Source organism: Aulonocara sp. 'chitande type north' Nkhata Bay, linkage group LG17, assembly GCF_057382095.1.
Source record: "Aulonocara sp. 'chitande type north' Nkhata Bay isolate Kocher_YH1m ecotype deep benthic linkage group LG17, A_spYH_male_GT1.1, whole genome shotgun sequence".
NCBI lineage: Eukaryota > Metazoa > Chordata > Actinopteri > Cichliformes > Cichlidae > Aulonocara > Aulonocara sp. 'chitande type north' Nkhata Bay.
This window is the reverse complement of record NC_141360.1, coordinates 15,290,331-15,308,346: the sequence shown is the minus strand read 5'-3', so window position 1 is coordinate 15,308,346 and position 18,016 is coordinate 15,290,331. Positions and strand designations below refer to the sequence as shown.

Here is an 18,016-nt window from a genome sequence, read left to right as displayed (position 1 = left end):
AACTCTGCCATACAGGCCATTTTTGCCTAATCTTATGGTGGAGTCATGAACACTGACCTTAACTGAGGCAAGTGAGTCCTGCAGTCCACTCCTAGGAAGGTTCACCACTGTTCCACTTTTCTGTCAGTCGTTGCTGAGTCGTTGTTTTTTCACACAGGGCCATGTAGGTTTGGATTTTTCCCCCTTAATAATTCACACCACCTATATATACAGTGGGGCAAAAAAGTATTTAGTCAGCCACCGATTGTGCAAGTTCCCCCACTTAAAATGATGACAGAGGTCAGTAATTTGCACCAGAGGTACACTTCAACTGTGAGAGACAGAATGTGAAAAAAAAATCCATGAATCCACATGGTAGGATTTGTAAAGAATTTATTCGTAAATCAGGGTGGAAAATAAGTATTTGGTCAATAACAAAAATACAACTCAATACTTTGTAACATAACCTTTGTTGGCAATAACAGAGGTCAAACGTTTACTATAGGTCTTTACCAGGTTTGCACACACAGTAGCTGGTATTTTGGCCCATTCCTCCATGCAGATCTTCTCGAGAGCAGTGATGTTTTGGGGCTGTCGCCGAGCAACACGGACTTTCAACTCCCGCCACAGATTTTCTATGGGGTTGAGGTCTGGAGACTGGCTAGGCCACTCCAGGACTTTCAAATGCTTCTTACGGAGCCACTCCTTTGTTGCCCGGGCGGTGTGTTTTGGATCATTGTCACATTGGAAGACCCAGCCTCGTTTCATCTTCAAAGTTCTCACTGATGGAAGGAGGTTTTGGCTCAAAATCTCACGATACATGGCCCCATTCATTCTGTCCTTAACACGGATCAGTCGTCCTGTCCCCTTGGCAGAAAAACAGCCCCATAGCATGATGTTTCCACCCCCATGCTTCACAGTAGGTATGGTGTTCTTGGGATGCAACTCAGTGTTCTTCTTCCTCCAAACACGACGAGTTGAGTTTATACCAAAAAGTTCTACTTTGGTTTCATCTGACCACATGACATTCTCTTCAGCAGCGGAACACGTCTGGCACTGCGGGATTTGATTCCCTGCCGTTGTAGTGTGTTACTGATGGTGACCTTTGTTACTTTGGTCCCAGCTCTCTGCAGGTCATTCACCAGGTCCCCCCGTGTGGTTCTGGGATCTTTGCTCACCGTTCTCATGATCATTTTGACCCCACGGGATGAGATCTTGCGTGGAGCCCCAGATCGAGGGAGATTATCAGTGGTCTTGTATGTCTTCCATTTTCTGATGATTGCTCCCACAGTTGATTTTTTCACACCAAGCTGCTTGCCTATATTAGATTCACTCTTGCCAGTCTGGTGCAGGTCTACAATACTTTTCCTGGTGTCCTTCGAAAGCTCTTTGGTCTTGGCCATGGCGGAGTTTGGAGTCTGACTGTTTGAGGCTGTGGACAGGTGTCTTTTATACAGATGATGAGTTCAAACAGGTGCCATTCATACAGGTAACGAGTGGGGGACAGAAAAGCTTCTTACAGAAGACGTTACAGGTCTGTGAGAGCCAGAGATTTTCCTTGTTTGAGGTGACCAAATACTTATTTTCCACCCTAATTTACGAATAAATTCTTTACAAATCCTACCATGTGGATTCATGGATTTTTTTTTCACATTCTGTCTCTCACAGTTGAAGTGTACCTCTGGTGCAAATTACTGACCTCTGTCATCATTTTAGGTGGGGGAACTTGCACAATCGGTGGCTGACTAAATACTTTTTTGCCCCACTGTAAATTCCCCTTTCGCCCCTGCAGGCGGACTTTATCCTTCAAGCTCGGGTCCTCTACCAGAGGCCTGGGAGGGTTCTTGCGCAGTATCTTTCCCAAGATCTGCTGGAGCCAATCACCTAGCTTGGGGGTCACTGCACCAAGTGCTCCAATTACAACTTGGAACACTGTTAACTTCAGCCTGCACAACTTCTCCAGCTCTTCTCTGAGCCCTTGGTTCTTCTCCAGCTTCTCCTGTTCCTTTTTCCTGATGTTGCTGTCATTCGGTATTACTACATCTATCATTACAGACCTTTTCCTCTGCTTGTCCACCACTACTATGTCCAGTTAATTAGCCATCACCATTTTGTCCACCTGTATCTGGAAGTCCCACAGGATCTTAGCTTGGTCATTCTCGACCACCCTAGGGGGCGTCTCCCATTTAGACCTCAGGACAATTACTCTGTTCCGTAGTAGGGATACATAGTCAGTCTTGCCAATGATCTCACTGAGGGGCTTCAGGCAGAACATCAGTGGGACAGCACATCTCCTTGGCAGATCCTGCACTGGCTTGTGCTATGGGCTTGAAGTTGGCCTCTAGTGTTGTCTGCCACATCCTCATTGAGTTCCTGAAGAAGGCTCTTAGGGTCCTGTTGATGTTGGGTCCTTGTTATCTGCAGGAAGCTCCTGAGGATGTTTTACCAGTCGGTGGTTGCTGGAGTACTTTTCTATGCTGTGGTGTGCTGGGGGAGCAGCACAGCAAAGAAGGACTCATCCAGGCTGGAGAAACTGATCAGGAGGGCTAGCTCTGTGGTCGGCATGAAGCTGGACACTCTGGTGACAGTGGCAGAGAAAAGGACATTAAAGAAACTGCTGGACATTATGAACAATGCTGGGCATCCTCTGCACACGGCCATAAACAATCAGAAGAGTCTGTTCAGTGACAGGTTGCTTCTCCCCAAGACAAGAACTAACAGACTTAAAAACTCCTTTGTCCCACACGCCATCAAACTGTTTAACTCCTCCCTGGAGGGGAGAGGGAGGGGAAACAGGAGGACAAAGGAGGGGGGAACAACTAAGCTGTAGTGCCTCTTCACCTCACTGTACAATACCTTGTGCAATACTTTTTGTAAATAGTCAACAGTGCAATAGACTCAATACTTGAAATGTGCAATTCACTTGTATTTTTATTTTTTATTCCTATTTATTCTATTTATCCCCTTTGTATATTTTATTTATATTTGTCTCTGTATTTATATGTGTGTGTGTGTGTGTATATATATATATATATATATATATATATATATATAACAATTCTGTAACTGTAACTTCGGTCGTTGCTGTGCTTTTTGGAAGTCGAATTTCCCAGAGGAACCCACCCGAGGGATTAATAAAGTTCTATCTTATCTTATCTCTTATCTTATCTTGTACAATTCTAGGCATTCCAGGATCCAGGTATGGGGCAATAGAGTCATAGGCCTTCTTGTAATCAATCCAGGCAGTGCACAGGTTAGTTAGACTAGTCTTGCAGTCTCAGCTGACTGCTCTGTCTACCAGTAGCTGGCGTTTACTCGTTTCCTTATATAAAACTTGGTCAAGAAACCATATGGCAATTGATAAAAAAAAGAATTGAATCAATAAGCATATTCGATAATGGCATTAGTATCATTAAACCCCTATCAATTACCATCCCTAGCAAGCGCATAACTCGAGATTGTCTGATCATTGTTTTTCTCCAGCATAGCATGACTAGAAATGTTATGCTGGCTTTGATAGGAAAAAGGTCTGCTGCTTTAGGTTCTGTGTGTTTTATTATGCAGTCAATAGCTTCTTTCAAAAAGCCTAGGAACAGTTCAACTATGCTGCTCAGACAAGCACAACTGTCTCCTTTATGTAAACACACACTTGCAGAATCTATACTTTTTTGCATAATAGCAAATATGCTTGAATATGCTGAGTATGTTTGACTATAAGGAGCCTGTGCTGTTGAGTTGCAGGGCCATGTATTAGGACTCAAGGCTGCCCTAACTGCTGCAGCCATCCGTGCCCTCGAGTATACCAAAGAATCCGACTCATCACAAAGCACAGCTCAGCGCAGCACTCCTAACTAATGTAAAGGTCATTCAGAGAGCTGATCACAGCAAGATGAAGGGGAAGCACGGTAGGCAGCAGGATCAAAAGCATCCGGAACGAAGACAAATATCCAGTTAGGCACCGACTGAAAGAAAGATGAGATAGGAGTCAGAGCTGAGGAGACGCTTGCACTTTAATGGAAGAAAACTTGCGTGTATTCACATCACAGCAAGTAGTAGTACGCGCAGAGTTGGACTGATGAACTGAGTGAAGCGGCGGTTGTTGGACTGCCAAGTACACCTCAAGGTCAACAATAGCAGTATTTTGTTGTCCATGTAGTTACAACAGGCATTTTAGATTCCAGCTAGGATCTGACTGTAAGACTCTGAGGTGTTATTTCCCTGCTCGTTCTGCGTTCCACTATTTTTTTTATTCACTAAAAGAAACACTAACATCAATGAAGTCAGAAAGAAAAGCATTGTTAATGAGAGCACTGACAGTGAAGGAAACGTGAATAACAGTATGGCTATTTATTGTGTGAAAAGAACAATATGAAAGGAATAATTTAAAGAGACAACACAAGTTAACCTTCTGAACATGCTGTGTGATATTAAAAAAAATATTTTACATCCTGTGAGACTATGTTCAGGCTCAAAGTGGAAAAAAAGAAAAGAAACAAAAATGTGTCAAGACTTATGCATGCAAGCTTACTCTTGGGAGAAAGAAACAGAGGTGGAAATGTTTTTAAATGGTAAATGGCCTGTATTTGTATAGCGCTTTACTTAGTCCCTAAGGACCACAAAGTGCTTTACACGACATTCAATCATCCACTCATTCACACACACATTCACACACTGGTGATGGCAAGCTACATTGTAGCCACAGCTGCCCTGGGGCGCACTGACAGAGGCGAGGCTGCTGGACACTGGCGCCACCGGGCCCTCTGACCACCACCAGTAGGCAACGGGTGAAGTGTCTTGCCCAAGGACACAACGACCGAGACTGTCAGAGCCAGGGCTCGAACTGGCAACCTTCCGATTACAAGACGAACCGCCAACTCTTGAGGCATAGCAGTTTGTTCATCAAGGAAGAACACACTTCCCTGCACTCTTGAAAACCAAAACATGACAACAGAAAATACACGAAGTGGCAACAACTGAAGCTTAAAATGAAGTACCAAAAAGTGAATCTCCTCTAATGGATAGTTGAGGCTGGTTCCAAAAGGAAATCAGTCCTCATGGACTCACATGTTAAAATTCCTGAATACGGTGTCAGTTGAACAGGCCTAGACACTAGTCAGCAAATGCCTGGAAATCACCGGTCACTGGGGTAAAATGGTTGATGCGTGGTTGGTGGAGTTTGCATAGTTGTGAAGCTGTATGTGTATCAGCACACTGTATGTCCAACTCTTTTAGTAAAGACAGATGATGAAAGGTTTTATTGATTGCATTTATTTATTTATGACATCTATTTTACTGAATATCAGAAGTAGTAATAGTAAAAAATAGAAAAAGGTCACAAGTTCAACCAGGACTCCCAAGCAGCCAGTCAAGCACAGTTTTCCACTGTGATATTATTCCCAACATCTTTTCGTCTCTTAGGTTGCTCACAGAAACATCTTTGTCAAGAATAAAATCATTGTTTCATTTTCAGGTGTGAAATTTAAATACCAGAAGATAAAAAAAATATATCTAAATATATAAAGAAATCCAGCCAACATCCAAATCTGATGCCAAAATAACAGCAGCATATAACATAAGCTTTTAAAATAGAGCTGGTTAGATGGTATTCTTAATGAACCGTACTGAATCATCACTACTGTCTACTTTGAAGGGTTTTTCATCAGCAAAACTCATTTACTTTCACTATACAAGTTGTAAATAAAATTTAAAGTAATTACAAACATCAGCAGTAAACTGTAAAACTATTTTTACAGTGCAATATGTAATTTATGTCCAACACATGCTGCAAGCCAGTAATTATTTTCTTCAGATTATAGTGCAAATTACTTAGAAAGCAATGTCAGTTTATCCTCTACTTCATGCCATATTAGAAAATTATTGTCGCTATAATTTTTTTCCAGCACCCAAGCACCACACACACATTTAAGATATTTGCATGTTAACAAAAGAAAAAAAAAACAATGCAGCAAAAAGAAATTACACAAATAGCAAAACGTCCAGTGTGCTCAAGTTCCATCAGCGATAGAGGCACATAGTGGTGCTTTGGTACAGGTACATGTAGGCATCACAGAAGAGACGCTTTGCTACACCTTTCATATCTCGAGGTGCCTGGTTGGCCAGCTCGGAGGGGGACATTTCCAGGTATTCACCAACCTCGGGGCAGGGCTGCACCTCTGGAATGTTGTAGCCATCCATCTCTCCTGAACGCAATACACACAAGTGAGCCAAAATGCACTCAGAGCTAACTTGTGTATGCATATTAAATATCCCGCTTACCCTGTCTGTCTGCCATGCTGTCGAAGAAGATCCAGTCCTCAGTGTTTGGTCCATATTTGACGAAGGACACATAGTGGCTTGTCTCGATGCAGAGCACAGCGAACAGCTCCATTTTGTCTCTGATCATAGTGTGAGGGTTTTTACGTCCAACATAACCCTTTGGGATTTCCAGGGATGCTGGTTTATGGCTGCGACGCTGAGGATGGGAGTGCACCTGAAAACACATACACACTATTAGACCTGTAAATAGTCACTATTTTATATCTATGTAGCCACTGTTAAATTTCACATTAGTAACTTTAGTTCATTGTCTATAAATGATCCCTAAACCAAAGGAGATATTTGAGACAACTCTATAATGTTGTAAATAAAGATCCTATAATAGTATAGACACAATCCCTACAATCAATCACCGATGAGCAAGCATTTGGTGACAACATGAGGGAAATAAAGTTTTTTGTTAAAACAGGAAGAGACCTCCACCAGAACCAGGGTGAATGATGGAAGGAATGAGAAGAGAGAAAAGAGGAGCACAGAGAGACTACCAACACGAAACAGGACAAAACACATCTCCCCAAACAGCTTTAGCCTAGCTAAAGTATGACATTATTAGCTATCTCTGCGTCCAAATGCTCCTTTAGTTCCCAAAACCAAACAAGCACTGGGGCACCATTAAAAGTTTAAAGCCTCAGATTCTTTCAATTCCAATGAAATACCCAGTGGGACATTTTCCTAGGCTGGAGGATCAGGGGAAAGAGAAGACAGAAAAGAGAAACACTGGAGAGGCCACTAACAACAACTGGGAAAAAAAAATACGCATTACAGGTCCCAAAGCACATCAGCCCTGTGCAAAAATGTAGCATGAGGGCTAAATTGGTCTCAATAAAAATATATGTTGATGGTTTATTGGCAGAGACAAATTAGACCATCTGGGAAGAAGAAGAAGACGGCGAAAATGGATAAAACATGAGCTGAAGCAGTGTTTTAAGAGAAAGACTGCAAAGCCTGAACCTTCTAATATATGCTGAAAAATTCAAAATTTTTGAAAATGGTGTGTTTAGCGAAACTTCTAACAAATAAAAAATATATATAATTTTTTATTTATGAGTTTTAATTTGTATCAAATTTGATTCAAATAACATGTTTGCAATTTATTGCTTAAAAGTGTATTGTTAGATGTATTTAGGTTTTTCTGGCAAAAACTATGACACCGATGTTGCTGAAGTCACAAAAACTCATTTACCAAATATCATCCACTTGATGTTACAGAGCTAATTGAAAATACAACAAATAAATTCAATAATAAAATTGAAATTGAGAAATATTTTTCCTTGATCAGCTGCTTACAGCATTCGTTTACCACCATCCAGTTTGCTCTTCCTGAATGGAGTGCTAGCAGGTGCTCCAGAAGAGCTTTCTTGCACATTTTGCAGAGCATTGTGCTTTTTACTAAATCATCATCAGAGCCTCACACTCAGCTCTCACTGTTAGATATGTTTGGGCTTCAGTCATTGTAGTCATGGGTGTTGCTATATCACAGATATTGTGATGTGACATTTTTATATCATGTAAAAATGTATGTATTCAACAACATGACAAGGCACAGCTCTAGTCACGCACTACTTAAGTGGATGACCTAGTTATCTGTGTACGTCCTTCATTTGCTATCTGTATGTATAAGAGGAAAGGAGGAAGACTTCACATACACTAGCCTACACTAGTTGATGTCTGACAAAAATTAATTTAAATATTTCATAAAATATTCAAATTTTCGCACAGTGTTTCATTTAGAGGCTTGATAGTATGCCACTGAACTGATATAGTGTTTCAGCAGTACTTACTAGGACCAACAGTTAAACAGCAGACGGTGAGCAGGTGATGTAATGCACCAAGAGCAGAGTTAATTAGCTGCTGTTCAATTCAGTGCACAAACTGATTCAGAAAGCAGCCAAGCATAGATTTTTATATATAGACAAGCAAAACAACACCATGTGTTGCAAAGCCAGATAAATACACAATATTATACACAATAATTATACAGTAATAATAAAAAAAATCTGAACAGGTAGCTAACAAATATCTCTCAAACCAACTGGGATTTCGGTCTAAAATTTGATGACCTATATTAAGTCAAAGTTCTAGTTTTAGTGCATGTTCAACACTGACAGACCACTTGTTTGCAGTACAGATCAGCCTTGATTGTGATTTAATTTGTTTCCTCTCTATATCTGAGTCCTACCTCCTAATAGCAGCTAAATCTGATGAAACTGTGGTGAGGTGGGAGGTTTCACATGGAGAAATGACGTCAATACATTCCCTCTACCGTGACAAATTAAGCCAAAGACAAACAAAATGATTCAGGTGTTAAAACAATGTGACAAACCTGTTTTGAACACTTCTCGCAGAAGACTTTGAATCCTGTCGGGCTGAAAAGGGGATCTTTAAAACAGTCGACGCACTCAACCTGTGCCAGGGTTCCACACAGCATGCACTGCTGGGGACCTGAAAAACACACCGTGCGTTGTATTCACTGTGTTAAATTTAGTCGCTGTGAGTTTGTATTCTTAATCTGACCTTCAGAGAGGAGGTCAGTGACATCCAGCTCCAGAGAGGGGATGATTTTGTCAAACATCTTGAATTTCTTCCCAAAGCGAGGCATCTGGAGGATGAGGCAGGACGGCACCTGGAGTGATGGTACGATGAAATAAGATGAAAGACCACACAGACTGAATACGCTCAAGTGATCAGATTCCAGGTGGTCTGCTCAGAAAGCTTCCCCACAGAGCCATCTACTGGAGAACCAACCATTACAAGTCTGTCTATTACATGTCTGTGAGAAAACAGCTAAATCATTTTTGGATTAATCTGTGGGGGAAAAAAACAGTTTCCATTTTTTTGGTAACTGAAATATTATAATACAGGATTGTCCTTCTATTCTGATAAATATCGTTATATTTTTAATTTGTTAAGCAATAAAACAAAAGTGAAAGTGGACACTTTAAAGTTTGTGCCTAACAATGAAGTGCTCTCACCTCTGCCAGCTTAAGACCTGCACTGTGGAAGGAATGTTCTAGTAGCTGCTGCACTGTTGGCAGAACTAGTCTGTGGTTCTGGTCCAGGAAAATCTGATAGCAGTAACTCTCCTGCACTTTACCTGCAGCTGATCTAAAATGGGAGAACACACAAGAATAGTCTGCATTCCAGGTATGAGTCTCAAAATGCATTATACTATACAGTACAGCAGGAGACAGTAATTTAGCTATAGTAAGTGTACAGTTTTAGCAGAGGATCCAGGGCGAGGATGTGGTGCATGATGACACTGAGGAACTCCTCTGGATCTGAAAGACAAAAGTAACATGAATACTTCAAACTCAACCACTTAAGACAAAACAAATGCCTTCCAGAAAAGCTTTCCCAAATAAGCAGACCCTTCTCATCTGTGGTGAATGATTGGCTGTAGCCATGTTTCTGCAGCTGCTGTCGTAGCTTCATGATGTGTCTTCCTTCCACAAAGCCGTTACTGCAAACGGCACACACAGAACTTTCATAACAGCAAAAATAAAATGCAATCCATGTGATGATTTGATCAAAACACAGACCTGCGGAGGGGGTTGACTATGTCATTGAGCAGTGTTCTCTGAATTGGGGCATCTTGAGGTGTTGTTGATTTGAACAACATGGAGTCCAACACGGAAGAGCAGGAAAACAAACTGAAAGCAAAGAAAGAAACTAAGTTAACATAAAGAACTGTACATTCCCTAACATTATGGATTTTTAAAAATATAATAAAAAGTCAGACTGGAATCCTTTCAGTATGCTTTGAAAATGCAGTTAAAGAAACTGCTTTCATATTAGATTTGCTATGTTAAATGCACAACTGGTTTCATCTCTGTACCCACACATTGAATGTACAGTACAGCATTCAATTGCAGTAGCTGGTATACCAACAATATAGTAGAAATGGAGACACCATCAAACAATTTCTAACCAGTAGAAGCAGGACAAGGCATCTGCACTGATGATGATGTCAATGCTAGCTAGCTAGTTAGCTAAAAGCCATTACAGGTAAATTCGTTTGTTGGGGAAGCTGTGCATTATTTAAAACTGTAAAACCACAGGATAATAATTTATTATGCTGACCTGAAGAGGGCAGCGTCCATGTAGCAAGAGTTACAGTGTCCTTGAATCCCCTTCATTCGTCCAGTCAGAAGCTGCTTAACCTGCTCTGTGCTCATAGGCGGAACAGTCTGCAACTCAGCTGTACTGTGGTCTGTTTGATCCACTAAATCAAAACATAAACAGCAAATATGTGGTTATGTATATAAACAGATAACAGATATAGATGTCCAAATGGCTGTTGTAAAGTGTATGCTACAGTCAGCTGTTGGACAAATGTGCAACTGGAGCACTGCATTTGATGCTGCTGCTAAAAATGCTTCAAAAATACAAACAGTAAACACTACTGATACTTTATATTAAAAAAAGACAAGTATAGAGAAAGACAAAATAGAAATGCATGTTTCAAGTAAGTAAAAGGAAACAAAGCTTAATTTTTGCAAATTAATTCTCCCTCTGCTGCCAGAAAAGTTCAAACTCAACCAAAATGTAGTTTGTTTTGTTTTGTTTTTTGCTGTTTTCAGTATAAAATAATCCTTTGTGAACAAGGGGTCACTCACGGCCAGTTGGATGTAAACTACATTGAAGAAAGCACTGGGACACTAATTACATCTACAGGAGCTCAGCTGTGGAGCTCCTGGCACAGTTTTTGTGCTGATGTTAATGCCAGAAGAACTTTGAAACAACAGAGCCACTTCATTGCTGTGGTTCCTAAACACATGCTCTTTGCAACAATAACACTTCTAGTAGATCATGGAACATCTGAGAGAGGAAGAAGTTCACAAACTTGCTGGAGTGGTGGCATCCTATTATAGTACTACACTCAAGTTCAGTGAGAGCTTTAGACCAACAAATTATTTCACAAATGTTTGGAAAAACGGACTGCGTGGCTAGGTGCTCGAGTCTTATATACCTGTGGCCTCTTGAATTCAAAGGATTAAGCTTAAGAGGTGTGGCCTAATACATTTTTCCATAGAGTGTAGGTTTGTCCATCCTGTACTAACCAGTGTCCTCAGGCTGCATTTTCTCATTGTGATTGGATGATGTGCTCTGAAAGCGTGAGTCAGGCCGGCATGAGCTCAGCTTCACAAACAGGGCTCTCTTCACAGGACATTTGAAATAACGCTGACCTTTAAAAGTACCATCACTCACTCCTTTGTTCTCATCCTGCAGATCAGAATACAGACTGATTATACCAATGTCTGAAATTTAACCCAACATTAAACGCAAACTAAAACATAAATATGCAAAACAGTTTTAAATGATGATGAGTAAAGACTTACCAGTTCCAAGCCAACCATAGTTTCACTTCGATCAGGCAGCTTGCCTATCCAGCGAATAATTCCATATGTGTTGCCTTCACCCAGAGTCACTTCTACCATAGAGTTCAAACTCAGACCCATATAGAGATAATCTGTATCAGCTTCTGGGGGTGTGTCGACATCCATGCTCTCTCCCTCTGCAATGAAAAATGTGTTTGGCTGAGGCATGATGCAAATGTAAAACAAACAAACAAATGTAAAAAGACCTCAAACCTGCAATCAGCTCTCCTTTGATAACCGCTTCTAATGGAACTCTAACTTCACCCCCCGTCTTCCCAGATTCATCTTTGTCCTGAAAACACCAACAGACAAAGGAAATATTACTGTCCTATACTCCACTACTACTGCTGAAGCAGTTTTAGAGAGTCTTAACAAAGTTTGGTTGTAACTGTAAACTCAAAGAAAAGCAGGAGCACGTAAATGACAGAATATCATCAGACAGGATAATTATCAGTGCACTGCTATTTTCAATTGGATTCAGATCCAGACTTTTACAGGACCATTCTGGGACAATGGCATGATTTAAATTACTCACTCCAGTGAGTTCTGAATCCCCATCTCCGATCAAACATTAAGCTATTATGAATCTAGCTATGACAATGTTAGCATTAGCATTTAGTAAACACTAGTCAGTCTGATGAATGTAACTTAAGACTGTGGTCTTTGTATTTGTGTTCTGCCACATGGATGTATTTTGTAGAGTGAATATCCTAAATGTGATTTTTTTTTTTATTAATCATTATAAAAATAAGGCATTATTTTATAAAAGTCATTTTCACACACAGAGCAGCTGTCAGTCGAGTGACCTGCACAGAATGTGAAGCTGGGTTTCAGCCAGTTAGACCCATTTTACAGCGAGATCTGTAAACAAAACAAAATCCACCAATCCAGTAGTACATCATACTGTATGGCACAACTGAAGCAGTAAAGTCATATACATGTAGCTCATGCTGGTTTATGTTCAGACACACAGCTGCTGATGCCAGGATGGAAAGGTAAATGCTTTAGCTCCTCTAAATTGTCAACAGAAATGTAATTAAGTGATTACTTTTACTAGATGAAATGATGATGCTGTAAATCTCAGGTGTGTTTCATAACAAAGAGTTTGCTTACAATTTAAACAGGTAATTATTTAGTCCCTATTATTTGTTATTATTTCTTTGAAAACATAAAAATCTGATTTTGTAGAATAAGCTTTGTGGATTTATGGCACAAAATTACATTTGATATGATTTTGGAATTAAAAAAATGGAATATTACTTACCGTGGAAATCTGAACGAAACATTGTCCACCTATTTCCAGTAAATCCAGCACCATTCCATAGCGAAATTTATCATCGATGAAGCAAGTAACTCTGTCTCCCAACTCTAGCCTTTCTGACTGTAGGGATGGCTTATGGACAGGGGGTAATAAAGAGCTGACTCTGTTGAATGGGGTAAAAACGCCACAGTTTTTGTCACACTTGAAATATCTTTCACCCCTATAGGTCCCATCACAGTAGCCCTTTCCTCTGTCTGGTCCCTGGAGAAAAAGAAGCAGAGCAGATTAAAACTGATGTCACACAAGACCTCAGTTAAATTTCTCTACCAGTTGTTCTGCTTTGCAAACTGCAATCATGCTGTGCAGTTGTGGAGTTGAATGGCTCCACCTGGCTTCAGCTTGTGAGGTTTTTACATTTATACGATTTCAATTAGTGTACTGTTTTACAAGACATTTTGAAACTTATTCAAAATAGTGACCTTACAAAGAAATTGATGCTTTTTCAAGCATGAAGCAGTGCACCCTTTCAACTTTGGATTGCTTGTGTTGTCTCCATACACCACTCCACAATGACAAAGCAAGTTAAAATACTCCCAAAACAAATTTGAGGGTATTTTAATGATTTATTCAAAAATAAATGGTTGAAGTATCATCTTTAGAGACATTTTTACAATACAGACATTTTTATGGTTCATACTGGCTCTGTCAGTTGTCCTTGATATGTTTCCACAACTTAAATTTGTCTGTGAGACAGGATTGTATCTGACAATCTCTGTGGCAATTTAAGTGCCCAAAAAGATGGCAACCACCATTACTCACAGCTGGATACATTTCAAAATCTTTGTAGCTCTGCTTGACCAGCCAAGCTAAACCGGGACATCAATAATGTGGCAGCTCATCCAGCTCATGATCTATCACAATTCATCAGGTTATTGCCCATGAGATGACAATCGTGACCTTGACCCATAGTACGTTTGAGTTAACACCCATTAGGTGCTCAGGATCTTGATGCACATTGCCATGAAAACTTCTCCGATCTGAATCCAAACGAGGTTCTCAGAAAATATATATATATTTTTAAATGACTGTGCATTCATGCTTTCTGAAGAACTGGGCTGAGCTTGAAAGAAAAATACAAGGGAGAGTTGAGGAAAATGTACCAAGCTTGTAAGATTATTCTCAAAAGACTTACTCCTTTCAAAGGAACTTTAATCCAGTCCTGAGCAATGGGTCTAAATATTTATGAATCTGGTAATGATTCAGTCTTATTTACTTATGTTTATAAATGTTCAAATCACTTCAAAAACCTGCTCTTGCCATTTAATTGTAGAGTAGTATGGTGTGTATATTAACAAACCCAGTTTGAAACACTACCACTTGTCTTTGCTTGGAGGCAGAAATCTCAAACCAAAATGAAACCTATAATATGTGTATATCTTCTGGATATGCCAGAAGGAGTAAGAAAAAAAACATCAAACCTGTAGTTCGATTCCAAAAAAGGATCCTGGTATGGGACAAGAAATAGATGCCTTTTTTATTGGTCCAATGTAGTGAATGATGCCTCTGAGCTTCTTCCCAGCTTCCTCCACAGTCACTTCAGTACCTATAGCAAGTTGCATTGCTGCTTGCAGATCATGTCGCTCTCTGAAACACCTCAGCCTCTCAGCTTCATCAGGCAGTGCCTGCAGCAGCTCAACTTCCTCTACACACAGCTGCTCCATGGCCTCCAAGTCATAGTCTATTCTAGAGTAGTTCATTAAACACATTCGTAGCTTTAATGGAGGGGGGGATTTTTTCATTTCTGAGATGTACTTATTTTCAGGCATGTAAACAATACTTCCAGCTTTTTCAAAACTCATCCATTCTGGCTTTTTTGTTAAGATGAAGTACACATTTTCTGTTGATGCCATGTTGCCGAGCCAGGAGATGTAAAGGGGTACCTACTGTACAGAGGCACACAGAAAACACACACAGCACAAATGTGTTGTTCAGACAGGTGTGAAAACAAAACAAAAAAACAATATACCTATTATCAATTTTGACACCAGCACTCAAGCTAGCTGGCTAACGAGCTACAATGTCAACTCTACAAATAAGCAGAGTTCAAACTGAAAACGGAGTCAACATTGTTTATAATTCTAAACCTTCAGACCGTCTGCATCAGCGAGTATTTATTTATAAAGAAACCTCCGTTAGCTTTACCTTCAATTATTCAGCAACTTTAGAGATTGCTTTCCTTTCTGTCTTCTCTCTTCGTTTTACGTCCAATCAGCTGCCTTAACTTTCACTTCCTCTTTCATTTCATTTCGCAGCAGCGTCACTGGTACTTTGTTCATGACAGTTCATAGAAACATTTTTGGACCAGACGAACAAACTTTTGGCCCAAAACTACTTCCCCGAAGGGAATTCTAAACTTTATAAAGCGCAAATACAGAGACGCTTCCCGAAATGACGAAATGATGTTTTCAAATCGGTTGTCAGCCAGCTGCGCATCAACGATAGCGAGGTTACGAAATGAAGCCCTTAGTACTGTCTTACAGACAGCTAACGGCTTTGTCAGTTGAATCTGACAATCCAGCCTCAAGAATGCTGACTGCATGTAGTACATGAAAATTGAAGCTTGTTTTTTTTATACATGTGTGCATATCAGATAAATTCTGGGCAATTAATTACCTTGTGGTGTGTGATCTGCCTTTGGAGCTTCCTTTTATTGTTGTTTGTTTTTGTAGCTGAAAGTCGGTTCATAGTTTGTTCAGTCATTGTGTTTGTTCTCACTGTGATTTCCATACAAGAATCAATACAGAAAAGTGGTCTCTTAGTTGTATTGTATTTAAAAATGTCTTACAATTAACGTGTCTGAATAAGCCTGGTTAATCCAGGCACAGTAATGGGAGTCCTTTGCACGGAAAGTAGTTTCTGGAAAGGAGGCAGCTGGTTCTTCTTGCTCAAAGCACGCATCATGCATTGCCTTAACCAGGCAAAGTCATTTAGACATATGGCCTTACACATCTACATATACATGCAAAGAGAAACCACAGCCTTGATAAAGCTGAAGACATTTATCTTTGTTTATTGTGTTTTAGTAACATTTTAAGTCTCCAATAAAATTAACTCTGCTCACCACAACAGTAAATTAAATAAATAAATAAATAAGAAAATTCTACTCATTCTTACGGCCCACTTTGAGTTAAATGTCAAGCCTGTAAGTCAATACTGAGGATAAACATCGATGACTTTCTTCAGACTGTGATTGGCCAACATGAAATACGTCATTCTTAAGGGCGTCGCCATTTAATGACGAAAGGTTGTGGTCGTAAACATGGAGGAGAGAGAAGCACTTAAGAGACAAATTGACCTTTTACAAAGTAAGTCTCTCCCGGTAAATGTTGACAATTGTAGTTGTTACAGGCGGGTTAACAAAGGCTGTTTTGCACAACACGGCTGCTTGAAGCTTGTCGGTCGTACGCGTTTTGTTGAAGGATAACAGTTAGCGTTGTGCCACCTCTACGCAGTAACATACTTTTTAACGATATTCACGTGTCTTAACAGAGCCGTTAGTGTCCTTTGAAGAATGCTTCCTGTTTGCCTTTGGAAGCAAGTAAATGGCTGTTTATGTCGGTGTCAGCTCCCTGTAACAGCATAAAGGTTCAGTCCTGTTTATAGTCCCCCGCACTAGTGATGACAGCACAGCGCCATAACAAACCTGGTTTTAATTACTTAACTTTAAGGCATAGTCGTACATTTATTTACATAAAGTACTAAAATAGTTACCGGTATTAAAAATTTGCTAGATAGCATAGCGACAGAGCGGAAAACAAGTGTATAATCTTCCAGAAAAGCATAAAAAACTCACTGCTACAGATTTTTCAAGTCTCTTACTCGAAGGAAGTAATGAGAGTTATTTGAAAGATGTTCTTTCCTTCCTGACACTGGTCAGTCTCCAGGATTTCCTATAGGGATCTGTAGAGTAAACTCAGCGAGTAAAGGATGGAGTATTATGAGCCTGTTCCGTTGTCAGTATGCTCTGACGCTGATTTGCATAGTGTTCCACTGTTATATTACAATTAACTGGGGAAGTAAACGGTCACCAGGACCTAAAATCTGAATGTTTCCAGTCATGTTTCCAGTCATCAGTCATATTTAGCTTAAATGAGTAAAAAGTGTTATGATATTTCCTTAAATCCTTAAATTACGTTTTGGGAAAAAAAAAAGCCCAAAAGATTTCTTCTCCCTTAAAATAATTATACTAATATCACCGGCTCTGGTACTGTAGAAATTTCTGACTGGTTTCGATTCATGATATTTTAGGTATAGCACTCAAAATATCATGTTCCTTGTTCCTTTTGTATGCTTTCTTTGTGTTATGGTTACTATCTGACCACCTCTGTATTTGTATTTTGAGTTAAAGATGATTAAGAGTGATAGATGGTCTCAGGACACAGTCAACCGCAGATTGATTGATTGATTGATTGATTGATTGATTGAATCTTTATTTTGAACATGTTGAAAAAGTATAAAAAAAAAAAGAATTAAAAGAGACAAATGAACAAAGCAAACAAAAGGAAAACGAGCAACCACAACTCCAAATAACGTCCATGTTCAAAAAGGAGCAGGAAGAAGCATAAGCTTATTTAATCCCACCCCTTTTCCACTATCTAGTATCAATAGACTACAGAAATACCTCCTTGTAATTACATTATATGTTATGTTATGTGACAGACGTTGTTGTCAGTCCAGATTGGAGGGCATACATTTTAAGAATTCAGTGTGTGGAAATCCTGCCAGCTTAACCTGGAAAAGTGAAGTGATGTCATTGACTAAAGAAGATATATATTTTTCCCAGTTATTTTCTCTTAAATTCGTTTCATTTCGTTTTGTTTTTATTGACAAATTGGCTGTTTTTCATTTTTTGGAAATTTACAACTTTAACATTGTCAATTGTATTTTTCAGAACATTAACTCGCCTCTCACCCATTATTATTTTTCTTCAGTGTCACTAATATGTGATTGTTCTAAACAATAATAAAGTGAGGAATTTTTTTTTTTAAAAGCATAAAAACAA

The 18,016-nt window shown here is 39.6% G+C and overlaps 2 protein-coding genes across 7 annotated transcripts in view; one reads left to right on the top strand and one right to left on the bottom strand.

The window, feature by feature from the left end:
- Nucleotides 1–5,231: 5,231 nt before the first annotated feature.
- cyldl (cylindromatosis (turban tumor syndrome), like) lies at nucleotides 5,232–16,984 on the bottom strand. 5 transcript variants are annotated; one of them, XM_086268260.1, is made up of 15 exons: nucleotides 16,834–16,951; nucleotides 15,628–15,728; nucleotides 14,433–14,897; nucleotides 12,958–13,215; nucleotides 11,907–11,985; nucleotides 11,655–11,830; nucleotides 11,376–11,538; nucleotides 10,396–10,537; nucleotides 9,855–9,965; nucleotides 9,530–9,775; nucleotides 9,288–9,420; nucleotides 8,830–8,938; nucleotides 8,639–8,757; nucleotides 6,256–6,469; nucleotides 5,232–6,179 (listed from the first exon to the last, which is right to left on the bottom strand). In XM_086268260.1, exons 3-15 carry the CDS (start codon nucleotides 14,862–14,864, stop codon nucleotides 5,995–5,997), a joined length of 2,367 nt encoding a protein of 788 aa, XP_086124386.1. In that variant the 5' UTR covers nucleotides 14,865–14,897; nucleotides 15,628–15,728; nucleotides 16,834–16,951; the 3' UTR covers nucleotides 5,232–5,994. The 5 variants fall into 5 exon arrangements, with proteins under 5 accessions (XP_086124386.1, XP_086124387.1, XP_086124384.1 ...); XM_086268261.1 differs by lacking the exons at nucleotides 15,628–15,728; nucleotides 16,834–16,951 and adding an exon at nucleotides 15,157–15,482 and having other exon boundaries at nucleotides 9,530–9,593; nucleotides 9,684–9,775; XM_086268258.1 differs by lacking the exon at nucleotides 15,628–15,728 and having other exon boundaries at nucleotides 16,834–16,984.
- The window catches only part of zc3h3 (zinc finger CCCH-type containing 3), a 79,611-nt gene continuing 77,784 nt past the window's right edge, over nucleotides 16,190–18,016 (top strand). For both annotated transcript variants that reach the window (XM_086268256.1, XM_086268255.1), the window contains exon 1: nucleotides 16,190–16,319. In XM_086268256.1, coding sequence (XP_086124382.1) covers nucleotides 16,274–16,319 — 46 coding nt within the window. In that variant the 5' untranslated portion in view covers nucleotides 16,190–16,273. The remainder of the gene's footprint in view (nucleotides 16,320–18,016) is intronic.